This window comes from Brassica napus, chromosome A9, assembly GCF_020379485.1.
Source record: "Brassica napus cultivar Da-Ae chromosome A9, Da-Ae, whole genome shotgun sequence".
NCBI classification, from domain to species: Eukaryota; Viridiplantae; Streptophyta; class Magnoliopsida; order Brassicales; family Brassicaceae; genus Brassica; species Brassica napus.
Window position 1 is genome coordinate 29,032,912 of NC_063442.1, and position 17,936 is coordinate 29,050,847.

The 17,936-nt window shown below is 30.3% G+C and overlaps 1 protein-coding gene and 2 pseudogenes across 1 annotated transcript; all 3 read left to right on the top strand.

Moving 5' to 3' along the window:
• The first annotated feature begins 8,566 nt into the window (after nucleotides 1–8,566).
• LOC125577937 lies at nucleotides 8,567–10,636 on the top strand (annotated as a pseudogene).
• A 317-nt stretch (nucleotides 10,637–10,953) lies between these two features.
• LOC106363206 (putative pentatricopeptide repeat-containing protein At1g28020) lies at nucleotides 10,954–11,820 on the top strand. The gene has a single exon (XM_048740128.1). It carries the CDS (start codon nucleotides 10,954–10,956, stop codon nucleotides 11,779–11,781), a length of 828 nt encoding a protein of 275 aa, XP_048596085.1. The 3' UTR covers nucleotides 11,782–11,820.
• An 8-nt stretch (nucleotides 11,821–11,828) lies between these two features.
• Nucleotides 11,829–14,062, top strand: LOC125577938 (annotated as a pseudogene).
• Nucleotides 14,063–17,936: the final 3,874 nt, after the last annotated feature.

Sequence of the window (17,936 nt, forward strand, 5' to 3'; positions counted from 1 at the left end):
ATATATGATTTTAGATATGTTATATCTAATCGGATTTGTGTTTTTTACAGTCGATTTAGTTATCATGTGGGTATATTAGATTGCATCTATTTCTCTGAATTCAACTATAATATTTTTTATTTTAAATATATTAAAATTATGATTAATTTTCTTATTTGTATTTACATTCGTTGTTGTCTTAGATATGTAAATATATTCGAGGAAGATTATGTAAACTTAAGATAATTGTGTTTAGAATAAAATATAAAATAAATTAAAGTGAAATTGAGTAAATTAATATAACGACAATATTCTACAGTTTCATGCATATATATAAATTTTACAAAAGAACTAAATATAAGAGTTGGTTAATATTTTATTTTCATTTGTTAATATTTTTTGAGGCATCCTATAATTTACATTTATAAAATAAATTATTATTATAAAATTATACTAGTTGATTTCCCGCACCTTGTGCGGATAAATATATATGTACATCTAACAATTTTTAATTTTATTTTTTATAAGATAATAATAATTGAATTATATACAAATTTTAAATTATTATAAATTATAATATTTCAATATTCATATTGGTAATCAATGTATTAAATTGTATTATTTTGTTTCATATTTTTATTTATGTGATGTTGACTTTGGATCAAAATATTTTTATAGTAATAACTAAATTAGGAAATTTTGTAGGTGAAACTAACACATATTTTATTTGGACTCAAAAGAAATCATGTGCTACTAAAAGGATTATAAAAAAATTACAAATATAAAACATTAACAAATAACAATAGTTTAGGAGTGTTCAGTAAAACCAAACCATTCAAACCCGAACCAAACCGAAACAGAAAAAATAGTCTGGATTTGGAAGTACCGAGGATGTTATGTTTAGAAAGCATCAGTATATGAATATGGTTCAATATATTAAAGGATCAAACCGATTAATTCAGATATATTAGTATACTTATATATAAATTTTATAATAATCTGTATTTGATCAATATTTTCAGTAAAAATCATAGAAATTGGCTATAATATTAGTCATTAAAATTATACAATGATAGAAAAGTAATGCTGATATTATCGGTAGATATTGTTAATATCTATTTATTAATTCCTAAATATCATGATAATTATATATTAAAATATATTTAAAAATAATATTAGTATATATATGGGAAATTGCCACAAATAGCACATTCATAGTACTACTTTTCATGTTTATACTAACCATTTTTACCCTCACTTTTAATGAAGGGTAAAATACAATTATACCCTTAGGGTTAAATAATCTAGACTTAGGGTTTAGAGTTGAGGGGTGGAGTAGGGTTTATGGAATATGAAATTTAGGATTCTAATAAATATATAAATAAATACTTAAAAAAAAATTAAAAAATTTAAAAAAATAATTTCAAACATAATTTTCGTTTTTCAAAATGAAATTTGAAAATAAAAATAAAAAAAAAAATCAAAAAAAAAATTTCAAAAAAAAAATTTATAAAAAAGTTAGAATTTGAAAAAGTATAATTCGAAATTTTTTTTTACTTTTTATTTTTTTATTATTTTTTATTATTTTATTATTTTTTTATTTAAATAATGATTTATTATATATATAAATAACAAAAGCATAAGAGTCTTTTGCTACTTAATGAAAAAGGTATTTTTGAAAATGTATCATTAGTGGTGGTAAAAATGAAAAGTGGTACCATAAAAGTGGTAAACATGTAATTTCCCCTATATATATATATATATTGGTAAAATATGTTAATGTTTATTAATTATTTTAAATATCATCATAACTATATAGATATCAAAATAAATAAATCAAATAATAATATTAATTAAAATAATGATTTATCATATAACTATGGAAAAGATGAAAAATAAGAAAATTAACTAAAGAAACTGATTAATTCAGATATATTAGTATACTTATATATAAATTTTATAATAATCTGTATTTGATCAACATTTTCAGTAAAAAATAGAGAAATTGGCTATAATATTAGTCATTAAAATTATAAATGAGAGAAATGTAATGATGATATTATCGGTATATATTATTAATATCTATTTATTAATTAAATGTCGTAAATATCATGTTTATTATATATTAAAATATTTTTTAGAAAATATTAGTATATATATCGGTAAAATAGGTTCATGTTTATCATGATTTTAAATATCATGATAAATATATAGATATCAAAAATATAAAAAAATTAATAATAATGTTAATTAAACTAATGATTTGTCCTAAAATTATGGAAAATATGACAAGTAAGCAAATTAACTAAAATCATGGAGAATGTGACAAATAAGCCAAATCACTTCGTAAATAATAGTATAAATATTCTTATTGTAGTTAAATCTATGATTTTAGATATAAGTTGGATTAGCCGAGTCACTCATGCTGTGAATGTATTGAGTTACATATATTCTTTTAAATTCAAACTGGAGTATAATTATTTTTTATTATAATTAAATAAAATCAAATTAATTTTATTTATCATTTAAATGTGCATGTAGTTTCATAATATTTATTAAATTATATGTTGTGTTTTTAAAACAAATATCAGAAAATAAAGCGATATGATCCATATAAAGTTACATACATAAGTAACTAAAATAATTAATTTTTTATAAATTATAAATAATTAATATCATGAACACATATCAATATTTACAATAATTAAAATATTTTATAAATTATAAATAATTTTATGCCTTAGATTTATTAAATGGTAAACTGAAATTTATTTTAAATAATCTTAAAAATGAGAATTCAGATTTGCTTTGGTATTTTAGTTATAGTCATATTAAGTTCCACAAACATAAAAACATAAAATTTAAAAGAAAATTTAATATTATGAAAACAAATAATTTAATAATTATAAAATATAACATATCTACCTTGTTAACGTATATAGTGTTATGTTATTTTAAAATATTTTATAATTATTTGATCAAAAGATGTTTATTGTTAAGTCTTTTTAATATCTTTTAAAAATAAACAGTTTAAGAAAATTATGTGCTTGTATTTTAAAAATCATATTATATAAGTAAAACATAATTTATAGATTTTTTATGCTGTAATTGAAAAATATTATAGTCAACTAAATATATGAAAAATAAATAAAACATTTCAATAATACTAATTATAAACTATTTTTAGTCAATTAAACATATATCTGTTTATGTTCCTTAATTATTTTATGTAATCATCTAAGGAAATAGATAGTTATATAAAAGTTATTTCGATTACTTGAAAATATATATTTTGTATTTTTTTAAATTTTGTTTTAAATGCAACAATATTTCTTTTTCTAATATCAAGATTATGTATGTGAATGTTGTTTTATGAAATCACATTATATTCAAATATATATTTGCATCTAAGAAAATATAGATATAAGGAAATATTTTATTACTTCAAAAGTATATTTTATGTTATTTAAAAATATTTTTTAAAGGATTATTTCTATTTTGTGAATTTTCCTTTTTTTTATAAAATCATATTATAGATACATATATTTTTGTTTTTAAATTTATTTTTTAATATTTATAAATCTTTCCTTTTTTATTATATATGATATTTGGAAAATTTTTTAAAAAGAAACTAAATAACAAAATTCAATAATAAAATTAAAAAATGCAATATTTTTAAGGGATTTTTGCAAAATTGACCTACAACTTAAAGTCAAACACAAAACTAACCTCCTTTTTTTTTGAAAATTGGTTTTGCCCTATTTACCCCACAAGTTCATATAATTTACGAAAATGCCATCAATTTTTTTTTTTTTTTCGAAAATGACATTTTTACTCTCTCACCCTCATCATCTTCAAGTAATTACAAGATTGCCATTGATATCAATACCACAACCACCATGAACAACCAATTTGAAGCTCTTAATGCTCCCAAAATCGATTTACCCTTCTTCTTTTTCCATTCTTGTGAACTAAACACAACATATATCTCACTTTCTCTCCACAATGAGCTAAAAAAACCCAAGATTTTGATTCTAAAATTTTTATGGTTCATAGAGTCATAGAAGCTAACGATTCTGGGTGGGTGACTTTCGTTTGTGATTATGTGTGCTTGGAGAAGCCTTATGTATGTTAAGGAACTTATCTCACCAATTTAAGGTATGACATCGAGTTTTTTTCCAGATCTGTTCGTCAGACGATTTACTTGGGAAGTCGTCTGGCTGTAGACGACTTACCTGGAAGTCGTCTGGCTGAAGACGACTTACCTGGAAGTCGTCTGGTCAACGCAGAGGTTATTTTTGCAATTGACTTTGAAATCTGTAACCTGAGACGAGATGAGAAAAAGGCCATTGGAGTTTATTATATGCTTTGACTAGTTACTATTGTTTGTTTCCATCTCTTACCAACATTCTTGTTTATTAAGATGAGAAAAAGGCCATTGGAGTTTATTATTGCATATGAGAGATCCAAAGATAAGAAAAAGGCTACTGAAGTCTATTATTTCATTGATTTGTAAATGTGTAAACACATTGTTAGCACATTTAATACATCTTGGAAAACATTTTTACTGATTTTACAAAAAATTCACAACTAAAAGAGTATACATGCAATTCATAAAACAGACCACAAACAAAACTATTATAGATCATTCATCTACAAAGACAAGCTTGGATTCCACTTGAGTAGACAAGACCAGACAACTATTAAGAAGTCCAGACGACTTCTAAGAAGTCCAGACGACTTCCAGGAAGTTCAGACGACTTTGCCAGAAGACTTTTAGGAAGTTCAGACGACTTCCAGACGACTTTACAGGAAGTCCAGACGACTTTTAGGAAGTCCAGACGACTTCCAGATGACTTCCAGACGACTAACAAGTAAGTCGTCCCAGAAGTCTTCCAGATCTGAAAAACCTGCATATTAAATCCAGATCTGAAAAACCTGCATATTCAAAAACGTTCAAATGGCTTAAAAACAGAAAAAATGAGTGGAAGATTAGATAAATCTACCTTTACAGAACACACAAAAATACATATCTAAAAATAATAGATCTACCTTTAAATTAGTGGAAGATGAGTACCAAATAATTAAAAACCTGCAAAAAAAAAATAGATTAGTAACAAAGACATGAGACAAAATTGAAAAATTCATATAAAGTTTGGTGTTTTCAAGTCAAAGAGATTAGAGTGGGTTTGGAGAGTTTTAGTTTGGGAAAAAAGTAAGAACTTTATACAACAAGAAGTTACCAAATGAAGAAAAATCAGACATAAGAACTTACCAAAACGCTCAGAAAAATCCAGACGACTTCCTAGAAGTCCAGACGACTTCCTGGAAGTCCAGACGACTTTCGGGAATTCCAGACGACTTCCTGGAAGTCCAGACGACTTCCTGGAAGTCCAGACGACTTCCTGGAAGTCCAGACGACTTTGTCAGAAGACTTCCAAGAAGTCCAGACGACTTCCAGACGACTTCCAGACGACTAACAGGTAAGTCGTCCCAGAAGTCTTCCAGATCTGAAAAACCTGCACATCAAATCCAGATCTGAAAAACCTGCATATTCAAAAACGTTCAAATGACTTAAAAATAGAGAAAATGAGTGGAAGATTAGATAAATCTACATTTATAGAACACACAAAAATACATATCTAAAATTAATAGATCTACCTCTAAATTAGTGGAAGATGAGTACCATTTGATTAAAAACCTGCAAAAGAGATAGATTAGTAAGAAATACATGAGACAAAACTGAAAAATTCATATAAAGTTTGGTGTTTTCAAGTCAAAGAGATTAGAGAGAGGTTGGAGAGTTTTAGAATGATGAACATTACATTTTTGTTGCAGCCATTTGAGAGGAGGAGAGAGAATGTGTAAATTTTTCTTTATATAGGGAGACAAAAAATCCAATTAGATTAAATATTTTTGACTCAGACGACTTCCTGGACGACTTACATTTCAGTCGTCTGGTGAAGAAATTAAAACAGACGACTTACATGTAAGTCGTCCAGAAGAGTTTAATATTTTTAGCGGGAAATTAAATATTTTTAGCGGGAAACTAAAATAGAAGACTTTCCAGAGGATTTACAAGTAAGTCGTCTGGACGACTGAAATATACGTCGTCCGGGTAAATTATTCAACAGACGACTGAAATATAAGTCGTCCACACCCTAAACATAACCCCTAAACTTAATTATCTAATTAAACACTTCATAAAACCAAATCAAACTTGAAAAGTGTTTACTATACACAGAAATAAACACATATAGGTGAAAACTAATTTTTGAAAAAAACATTTTAGTTTTCCAAAATCTAACCCTAACAATACATACAATACTACAACATATGTTTGCCAAACTCCTAAACCAAAGTATTTCATGATTCACTACTTCCACTCATATATCTTCAAAACAAATCAATTTTATCATATCTTAATTTATATCAGTTAAAACTGTTTATAATTACTTGATTTTTATTTTTTACGCATCAAAATATTTTTTTACAAGATTTATAAATTATTTTTAAAATAAACTGGTACCAGACGACTTACACTTCAGTCGTCCAGACGACTTCCAACATCTCAGACGACTCAGACGATTTACTGGGGCTATATTCGTAAAAATGGCTTCTGTTTTTTTGTTTGGTCACAAGGGGCTGAGCTGTAATTTCACTAGACTTTTAGGTTAGTTTTGCATTTGATCCAAGTTTGGGTATAGGTTTGGAATTAAAATCAAGTTGTGGGTTAGTTTTGGCAAAAACCCCTATTTTTAATTCATTAAGGGTACTTTGGTATTTTAGTTATAGTCATATGAAGTTCCACAAACATAAAATTTAAAAACAAATTTAATATTATGAAAACAAATAATTTTAATAATGATAAAATATAATATATCTACCTTGTTAAAGTATATAGTGTTATGTTATTTTAAAATATTTTATAATTATTTGATCCAAATATGTTTATTGTTAAGTCTTTTTAATATTTTTTAAAAATAAGCAGTATTTTTTAAAAATAAGCAGTTTAAGAAAATTGTGTGCTTGTATTTTAAAAATCATACTATATAAGTAAAACATAATTATAGATTTTTTATGCTGTAATTGAAAGATATTATAGTCAACTAAATATATGAAAAATAATTAAAACATTTCAATAATACTAATTATAAACTATTTTTAGTCAATTAAACATATATCTGTTTATGTTCCTTAATTATTTTATGTAATCATCTAAGGAAATAGATAGATATATAAAACTTGGAAATATATATTTTGTATTTTTTTAAATTTGTTTTAAATGCAACAATATTTCTTTTTCTAATATCAAGATCATGCATGTGAATGTTGTTTTATGAAATCACATTATATTCAAATATATATTTGCATCTAAGAGAATATAGATATAAGGAAATATTTTATTACTTCAAAAGTATATTTTATGTTATTTAAAATATTTTTAAAGGAATATTTATATTTTGTGAATTTTTCTTTTTTTTTACAAAATCATATTATAGATACATATATTTTCGTTTTTAAATTTATTTTTTAAAATTTCTAAATCTTTCCTTTTTTTATTATATATGATATTTGGAAATTTTTTAAAAGGAAACTAAATAACAAAATTCAATAATAGTATCTAAAAAATGTAATATTTTTAATTCATTAAGGGTATCAATGTAACCAACCATCGTTAGAGTTAACGTGAGCGCGATACATAAGAAACTGACTTCACAAATAATATTATGGAGATTTTAGTAAAATTTTTATTTGATCAATATTTAATTATATAATTTATGTTTTTAACTTTTTACTAAAATACTAATTCAGATAATAATACATATAAATATAGAAATTATATTTTTATATTTTGGTTAATTCAATATTCTATTTTTATAATTAAGAATTTTATTTGATTAATATTTAGTTACATAATTCATGTTTTTAACATTTTACTAAAAAACTTTTTCAGATAACAATACAACATATACAAAAATTGTCTCTTTTAAAAATTATATTTTTAGATTTTGGATAATTCTTACTATTATTTCTTTTAATCAATTATCTAATCAGATAAATTAAAATTTCGTTTTTATTTTTTAATTTAGTTATACATTTTACTCATTAAGTGTATAATCAATATTAACCACTCTAACTTTTAACGTGAGAGCTCGATTCCAAAAACTAATTTATGTTTTTTAACTTTTTATTACAAAAATACTTTTTCAGATAACAATACAATATATATATAGAAATTATCTTCTTTTTTTAATTATATTTTTAGATTTTGGATAATTTCAATATTCTATTTTAATTATATAATTAAGAATATTTTCTGGTTAATATTTAGTTATATAATTCATGTTTTTTAACTTTTTACTAAAAGAGTTTTTCAGATAACAATACAATATATACATAAATTAGCTCTTCTTAAAATTATATTTTCAGATTTTGGATAATTCTTACTATTATTAATTTTAATCAATTATCTAATCAAATAAATTAAAATTTCGTTTTTATTTTTTAATTTAGTTATACATTTTATTCATTAAGGGTATAAATGATATTAATCACTCTAACTTTTAACGTGAGAGCTCGATTCCAAAAACTTACTTCGCAAATAATAGTATAGATCATGCTTTATCTTAGTTTTTAAACCTACAACCAAAAAACTAAATCTATAGCAAAAACATACAAAATATGGTTGTAAAAATTTTATTTTCTAAAGCCCCATCTTTTTAGTTGTAGAAAATTTTAAAACCACATTTCTTAAAGATAAATCAAAAAATTCAACAGACTAAATTCTAAAGTAAATTTTTTACAGTTACAGTCCAACCAATTATCCCCTAAATTTTCCAAAAGAGGATTATATGCTTTGTTTATCGTGTTATCTTTGGTGACCTTTTGAGTATCTCCTATATATTAATTGAGTATCTTTAAAAATAATTAGAACCCTGGAGTATTACCATCAACACCCTGCTTTCTCCTCGCCGTAATAAGATTGATTCCTGCCTGCTTCGGCTGGCTTTTCAAGGATCAATCTACTCACTGTGGAGAGAACGCAATGGTCGGAAACATAACAACTCTTGGAACTCCCCGGCTCAGCTTGTGCGATTGCTAGACAGAACCATACGGAACAGAATCTCCTCCCTTCGCGGCAGGAACCCTGAGTTTAGTAGCCTCCTTATGCAAAGATGGCTGGGAAAGAATTAAAATGATGGAACTGCAATAGCTCTTCCAAAATTTCAGTATTGTAAACATTTTTTCTTTTGTTGATATATAAATTTAACATTTCAAAAAAAAAATAAAAAAAAAAATAATTAGAACCTTAATTTTGTATTAATTAAAAAGAAATCTCATTCTATGTGGTACTTCTAAATATCTTCTAAATCATATTTCTAAGAATTCTAGAGCACCTAATATAAACCATAGTTTAATATAAAGCTGTCACATATTTCAATAATATAATGTTATCTATTCTTTCTTTAAATTAAGAATCAAACTTTGCAGAATCGTCTAAAAGAGGCTCTTGATCAGAATGCAAAAAATCATTCCGGTGCTACAACAGTGGCGGCAACAGGGTAATCAAATTGACCCTTCTCACGTGAGAGTCATCATCAAAAAGCTTCGTGAATCCGACCAAGCCCTCCAGGTTCCATTCTTTATATATACTCTGCTCAACTTTACGTTGAAACATTGATGACGTCTTATTATGGTGATGATGTCGTTAGGTATCAGAGTGGATGTTAGATAATGTTGTTGGGTTAGAAGAAGCAGAGAAGTGCTTCGAAAGTATACCACATAGCGCGAGAGACGGTTCTTTCTACACTAGTCTGCTAACCTTATACAAACGATCGGACAAGACTCTGTGTAAAGCCGAAGCCACGTTCAAGAAAATGAGGGAGTTAGGTCTTCTCACGAGTCCTTCTCCTTACAATGCAATGATGTCTCTTTACGGTGCTCTAAATAATCGAGATAAAGCCGATGAGCTTTTCCGTGAGATGCAAGGTAATAACGTGGCGCCCGACAGCGTCACTCTGGACCACGTGTCAAAGCTATACGCCGCTGTGCCTGGCGTGACGCCGATGGAGAAGACCTTAACTGCGTGGGAAGAAAATAGTGGGAACTGGCGCACTCTTGAGTGGCTCATTACTCTTGACATGGCAAAGGCTCACAAGAAGAGGCGATAAAATTGCTCACTTTAACCGAGAAATTACTGGTTGACCCCAAGTCGTTTAAACAAGCTTACGAGCTTCTCACGAAGCTGTATGGTGAAGCTGAAAAGAAAGAAGAGGTGCTACGTATATGGAACCTTTGCAATGAGAACACAGAACCGTACTGTGATAACAATGACTATCTAACTGTGGTTCGTTCACTCTTAAAGCTAGACGCTATCACTGAGGCGGAAGAGATTTACAAAGTGTGGGAATATTTGCCTCTTGAGTTTGATATCCGGATCCCAACAGCGTTGGCCTCTGGTTATCGAGAGAGAGGAATGGTTGATGAAGCTGAGAAACTTATGAAAAGTTTAATAAAGAACATAAGAATGAAGAGACCGATCAACCCCCTTTTGGACCAATGGGGGAGTAGAATGAGAGTGTCTGAACTCAAATGCCTCATCAAGAATCTTCATGATTCTAATCAGTTTTCTAAAGCACTTCAGGTTTGTTGATTACAGATTCACCCTTCTACATGTAACCTCTTTTTTTTTGAACTTGTGCTTTCTTTCATAATACTTGTTAAAATGACTATAGGCTTGTGAGAGCATCATCATTGGTTGAGAAATTTTATCTTCATATAAATTTTTAGTAGTCAAATAAAATACTAACCATAGACACATGTGACAAAAGACTCTAAATAGCATAATATCTCATATAAAAACTTTCACACTTTCTCTTTTCATTTTTTATATTATTTTTTTGTTGGCGAAAGACTCATCTAGAGATTTAATGTTCTAATATATCTTTCAAATGTTAGGTTTCAGAGTGGATGGATGAAAAAAGGGCTTGTAATATTTATGCTGAGGATTATGCAGTTCGGCTTCATATGGTTGATGTTGTGTTGGGTCTGGAAGAAGCAGAGAAGTTCTTTAAAAACATCCCAGAGAACATGAAGGATTACACTGTCTACGCAACTCTCCTAAGCTCTTACACAAAATCTGACAAACATTTGGGTAAGGCCAAGGCAACGTTTGAGAAGATGAGAGAGCTAGGTCTCCTCATGAAACCTTCACCGTTCAACTCAATGTTCTCTTTCCACAGTCAAAGAAATATGGTTGAGGAGTTTCTTCGTGAGATGGAAGAGAACAACGTGGCTCCCGATAGTCTCATGGTGAACAAAGTCTTGAGAATATATGCGGCTGATTCTAACGTAGAAGCTATGGAAACGTTTATGAAAAAGTGGAGTGGAGAAGAAGGGATCAAACTAGAAAGAGAGACCATGGCTGCAGTGGCAAAGGCTTACTCTAAAGCAGGATCAATAGAACAAGCTATAGAGATGTATGGTGGCCTGGAAGGGAGTAAAAAAGAAGTGTACCGTCTTTGGAACGAGTGTAAGAAAAAGGAGAAGGAGAAGTTGGAGGATGGTTGGTTAAGTCTTGGGAACGAGTGCATGACGAATGAGAAGTTGGAGGATTATTGGTATAAAACTGTTATTGCTTCTTTGTTGAAGCTAGACGATGTAGAAGGAGCTGAAAAGGTATATGGAGAGTGGAAACCGGTTGGACCGAACCTGGACTTGAGAATACCTGGTTTGTTGATTTCTCGGTTTTGTGCAGAATCAAACAAATTGAAAGTTGGTGAATTGATAAATCTATAATCTATACTAAAAGGAGAATAAGGTGTATGGTGAGAGTGTCCACGTCACTTAAAAAAATCAGCCTATCAGAAGGTTTTGTTTCGCCATGTCATATATGATTCAGTCGACTAAGTTTGGTCATGGGCCATCGTGTGTTCTTAAAAAAAAAAAAACTATGATCAATATCAAGCCCATATCTCTGTCTAGCGTTACCCTAATTTTCTCCAAAGCAATTGATCGTCCCCCCCCCCCGACCCTTCCACTTCGTCGTCATCGTTTCAACTCTCCTATGAATCACCGTTACTCAAAACCCTCTTTAAATATGTACAATCTCATATATTGCCAGTAATATTTTTCTCTGTCGTTTAGTTCATCGTCAATGATCTTTTCGTTTGAAGAGTCCGGCCCATTCGCATCCCTCCCACTGCTTTCTTCTATTACGTATCCCCAGGTGTGTGTCTGAGTCTTTCTTATCTATTCATCTTATTAGTTTATAAGATTTCAGACATGATCTTGAAATTCATCGATTTATGTTACATGTTTCTTATCATAGATTTATACTTCATTATGAACTCAGGCAACAACATTCTGGTGGGTTGGTTTTATATGATTAGTGTAATAATATTTGGTTTGTAACAAAATTAGATTTTAAAAAATGATTGGTTGATATATGAAGGTGATGTGTGATGCTTACACGTCGGCTGGGAATCCAATTCCAACCAACAAGAAGCACAACGTTGCTAAGATCTTCAGCAACTCCAAAGTTGCCTCTGAGGAGCCTTGGTACTATCTTCTTCCTCAGTTGTATATTAATCTCTCTTCAGATCAATCATTTATACCTATACTCTTTGTTTGTGATTCAATAGGTATGGGATTGAGGAAGAATACACATTGATGCAAAAGGGTGTGAACTGGCCTATTGGTGGCTTCCCTGGCCCTCAGCTTAATCTAATTATCATCTCATCCTAATGTTATTACAACATTTTCTTACATATCATCTGATGTAAAGTGTTTTAGGTGTTTGGCACAGGGACCATACTACTGTGGTGTGGGAGCTGACAAAGCAATTGGTCGTGACATCATGGATGCACACTAGAAGGCCTGTCTTTACGCAGGTATTGGCATCTCTGGTGTCAATGGAGAAGTCATGCCTGGACAGTGGGAGTTCCAAGTCGGTCCAGTTGAGGGTATTAGTGCTGGTGATCAAGTCTGGGTCGCTAGATACCTTCTCGAGGTACAGTAATCTACTTTAACCTTTTTAGTTCCCAATAAAAAGCTTCAAACTTTGCTAATGGCCACATCTATTTCTGTTGACAGAGGATCACTGAGATCTCTGGTGTAAATTTCAGCTTCGACCCAAAACCAGTCCCGGTTAGTGTCTCTTTACCACACTCTCTCAACACTTTCTTCATGTGAAATAAGTTGTAACATTGTTTGCATGGGTTGTCAGGGTGATTGTGCAACTACAGCACGAAGTCGATGAGGAACAACGGAGGATTAGCAGTGATAAAGAACGCGATAGAGAAGCTTCAGGTGAAGCACAAGGAGAACATTGCTGCGTACGGTGAAGTGTATGGTGAGAGTGTCCACGAGGTACAGTAATCTACTTTAACCTTTTTAGTTCCCAATAAAAAGCTTCAAACTTTGCTAATGGCCACATCTATTTCTGTTGACAGAGGATCACTGAGATCTCTGGTGTAAATTTCAGCTTCGACCCAAAACCAGTCCCGGTTAGTGTCTCTTTACCACACTCTCTCAACACTTTCTTCATGTGAAATAAGTTGTAACATTGTTTGCATGGGTTGTCAGGGTGATTGTGCAACTACAGCACGAAGTCGATGAGGAACAACGGAGGATTAGCAGTGATAAAGAACGCGATAGAGAAGCTTCAGGTGAAGCACAAGGAGAACATTGCTGCGTACGGTGAAGGCAGCGAGCGTCGTCTCACGGGGAAGCACGAGACCGCATACATCAACACGTTCTCTTGGGGAGTGGCGAACCGTGGAGCTTCGGTGAGAGTGGGACGAGACACTGAGAAGGAAGGCAAATGTTACTTCGAAGACAGAAGGCCAGCTTCTAACATGGATCCTTATGTCGTTACGTCCATGATCTGAACCACCATCCTCGGTTAATCAGTCATGCACGTTTTAATGTTTTGGTTTTCTCCGGTCTGGTTTTCAATTTGTGAACTTATGTGCTTGTGATTGCAGTCTATTTAGGTTTAAATAATTCTTATGACGACATTTGGTGTCTTTTTCTTTAGTTTCGAATTATTAGATAAAAGGATTCTTATGGTGAAAAAGATAAGTGTTGTTTGAAAATTGAAATGATAATATTAGTATCAACGTATGGCTCGGCACATTGGGAGGTTGATAGTGTATAACCAGAGAATTATCAAAGAACCTATAAACAGATATTTAGTTATTGTTACTATATATAAATATAATTTCTAAAAACAGTTGTTCTATTGAGCTTTTTGGCAACATAATCTAATGTATACACCACTATCTAGCTTACATCTTCAAGTAAGAAATTTTGTTAGAATTAGCATGAATGGAACACTCTAAAAACATGATCTTCCTGGATTCACAACCCAATTTTTATTTTTACTTTTAAACAAACAACAATTTCATCTAAAACCGTTTTTTCATGTCGACTTTCTTATAACTATATGGGGAGAAGAAGTGAAAGTTTCAGATAATTACAAAAGTATAAAAAACGAGTTATTTTGGTTACGAGCACTAATTCAAAAGTATACAAATTTAAATACAAAAAATTAAATTATAATGTATTATATTTTAAACTATTGAAAAATAAAAACAAATAAATATTTGCTTTAACACCAACAACAAGATTTTACTTCAGCAGTTTCATACATTAGAAAAATTGCTTAAAATATTACAATTAGATATCACTTTCCAAAAATACATTTAATCAAAAATATCCTAACATTTGAGTTTAAGATCTAATGACAATTTTTTAGGGTTTAGCATTTAAGGGATGAGATTGGTTATATGTCTATAAATAATTCTTAGACATATATAAATGATTATGAGGGCTATATAGTTTAGTTGTTTTATCACAAATTTAAAGTATTTATGAAAAAATCATTCTTTTAAAATAAATTTGAAAATAATATCAACTCTGTGGTAAAATCAGATTTCCCCTTAACATTATTAGAAGAACCTTCACAGTAAACATATGCAAAATACACTAATGTTAGAAATACTAAACACATAGCTCGCCATTTAAATAAATCGCAATTAAAAAAATACTCCAAATTACTTTATTATAATTTTAAATATACTATATTATTTTTGATTAAATATTATGTAAAACTATTTTCAAATATAATATAAATTAAAATGGTGAAAATTATTGTATATAATCCGCGCGTAGCGCGGAAAATGGATCTAATTCCATTAAAGAGAAGAGGAATGAGATGCATTTAAGGATGGTGAGGGTTTTTATAGTCAGGGTCGTGACATGTGTTGCTGTTGTTGTGGGCATCTTTTGTATCTTGGTCCTATATTATATGACGTACCCGAGGTATTATAGAAGGATACGGTTTTGGCCGCGGATATTCTAGAGCAGCAGCATCGGTTGAGAAACTCTAATAGTTTCTCAGAAATACAATAATAATATATATTTCACAGTTTTGTTATTTATTTATTTTAAAACTGTAAATTAAAAAAACCTGATAATAAAGTGATAAATGGTGAGTGATTCCCATGCCCATGATTGTTTTCTCTTTCTTTGAGTTTCGAGTACACACCGCCAAAGAAAACCCTAGCTCCTAGCTCCTAGCTCCTAGCTCCTAGCTCCCAGCTCCTAGCTCCCAGCTCCCGTCGACCTTCCTCTATCTCTATTTTCCTTTGATTTTCTTCTCTATGGGTCTAAATGATTTCTATTTTCCTTTGATCTTCTTCTCTGTGGGTTTAAATGGTAACCATCACATGTACATTAAGAATGAATAGGAAAATAACGGCTGGAAATGATGAGAAATGATTAGTTCTTATCAAATTTAATGAGTGACAATTTTTTCTATATTTCTCTATGATAAAAAAATAAAAAGAAATGGAAAGAAAAAACTATTTTTATATATAAATGATAAAATTCTTGACGACAAAAAAAATGATAAAATTCTTAAAAATATTAAGGAATGCATTGTTCCTCTTCATTATTTGTTAATTTGGTGGCTATTTTATATTCTAGATTGATTTGCGTGTCTCTCTGTCCTATCGAGACCTCTCCTAGAGACCCTTTGCGTTTGATGGAGCTGGTTTTCGACCTTTTATGAAGAGACAGAAAGACTGAACACAGATTGGCGGAACCGAGAGTCAGCTTTTAGGGCTGAATATTTTGTCGGATCTGGTTTTTTCTTTTAGTGATCTCCGGTGAAATCTTCACACCGACTGCATGTGGCTTGAAAAGACGTCTCATCTACCCCTAATCAACATTCTTTGTGGTGGTGAGACAATTGGAGGAGTGATGCGATGAGCGACAGCCTTCTTGAAGACGAAGAGCTCCTTCAAGGAGCTCGACAACAGAGTAGTCAACTGGAGAAAAGGTCTATGCTGGTGATGTGTTGCCGAGATATACTTCCCAGCGCTAGTGACAATCCCGTGTTTGTTCCGGTGGTAGAAACTTCAAACCTCTTGAAACCATGATTTGGTGCACAAGTCCCTGCTGCAGTCGTCAAGGATCTTATTTTATTTCGGGCATTTGTGTTAGGTTTTAAGCTTAGGAACATGATAGTGGTGGTGACAATGTACACAAAATTGATGTTTGAGCAGAAATAAAACCGATTAAGTGTCAATTACTATCTTTGTATCTCGTGGTCTAATTTTATGGGTCAAGAGATGGTTCATCTTGGGTCGTGAGACCGATGAATTCTTTTCGTTATGGTGGAAAACAGATGGTTTGACTAGGTAGCATAGGATCTAACTAAGTGATCTTAGGTGATACTAGATTTTATCGTTATGTTGGGCTAATATTTTGTGTGGTTGTAATCTTGTATGACTTTACTATGTTATGAACTAGCAAGAAGAGGTTTGGGAGGAAACAACACTAAGCACATGACATAAACCATAGGAAAATATCATTGACCAAAGACATCGATGTGGAAGGAGAATGGTCCGCCGCAATAAAAAAAATCATGCTAAAAAGAGAGCTCAAAACCTTAGCAAAACCGATAGTAACCCGCAATAAAAAAAAGATTTGTGGTGCTACAAAGTTGAAACAAGTAGAACAAAAAAGATCTGAAAGCCGCCACTGTGAAGACCAAGACATACTAGAACTAACCCTCACTCACCGTCCTAAGGTAAGCGGAAGGGCAGAAGAGGTAGATACATAGCCTAAGAGAGGAGCTTGAATCCAAACATCAAACCCTGAGGTAACCACCAGAAGTCTCATGCATCTATTGCCTCACATGAAATTGAAAAACCATCGAACCTCTACAAATGGAAAAGTAGCAAAGAGAATGTGTGATTAAATATGAAAGAATGGCGGCGTCTTTAACGAAGAAAGTGAAAATAACCACCTATCGGAGAAAATATCGGAAATCAAAATCATAAAAAAGTGACATGAGTGAGAGAAAAAAACGATGGGCCTCTATTGTGATTTAGAGTACTACTCCCTTCGTTTCACACTATAAGTGGTGTTTTAAGAATTATTTTGTTTCATTTTAAATGATATTTGAAGTTTCTATGTAAAAGTAGATATAACTTGATGTTTTTGTTTTATAACATTCTCCCTTAGTACTTGGTGCGTAATTGATTGATTCAGTTATAATTTTCGAGGTAATCACCAAAACCTAGCTACTCTTAAGGCGACATTGATAGTTCCGACATCTGAGGTGACGAGGAGAACTTCACCTATTTATGGTTATCGCCGATTGCCGAGGGTTGAGAACATGAATTGATTCCTTAGGATTTTAAAATCAAGTAATGGAACGTGCCATTTTTAGTGGATTGGCGAAACAATTCTCGTAATACATTGACTTGGGAAGTTTTCTTCAAGTCGGCCTTGTAACCATTTTCAAAATTTCCGTTTAACGGATTGATTTTAATATATTTACTTTTTTGAAATGATGTTTTTGACCATTTGTATTCTTGATTTTTTAATGGTTGAATTATTTATAGTTATTGTTATTCTTAGAAAGATTAAATATTTTT

Bases quoted from the DNA above. Each gene is read 5' to 3' on its own strand.
- LOC106363206 (XM_048740128.1), top strand. From the start codon at position 10,954: ATGGATGAAAAAAGGGCTTGTAATATTTATGCTGAGGATTATGCAGTT.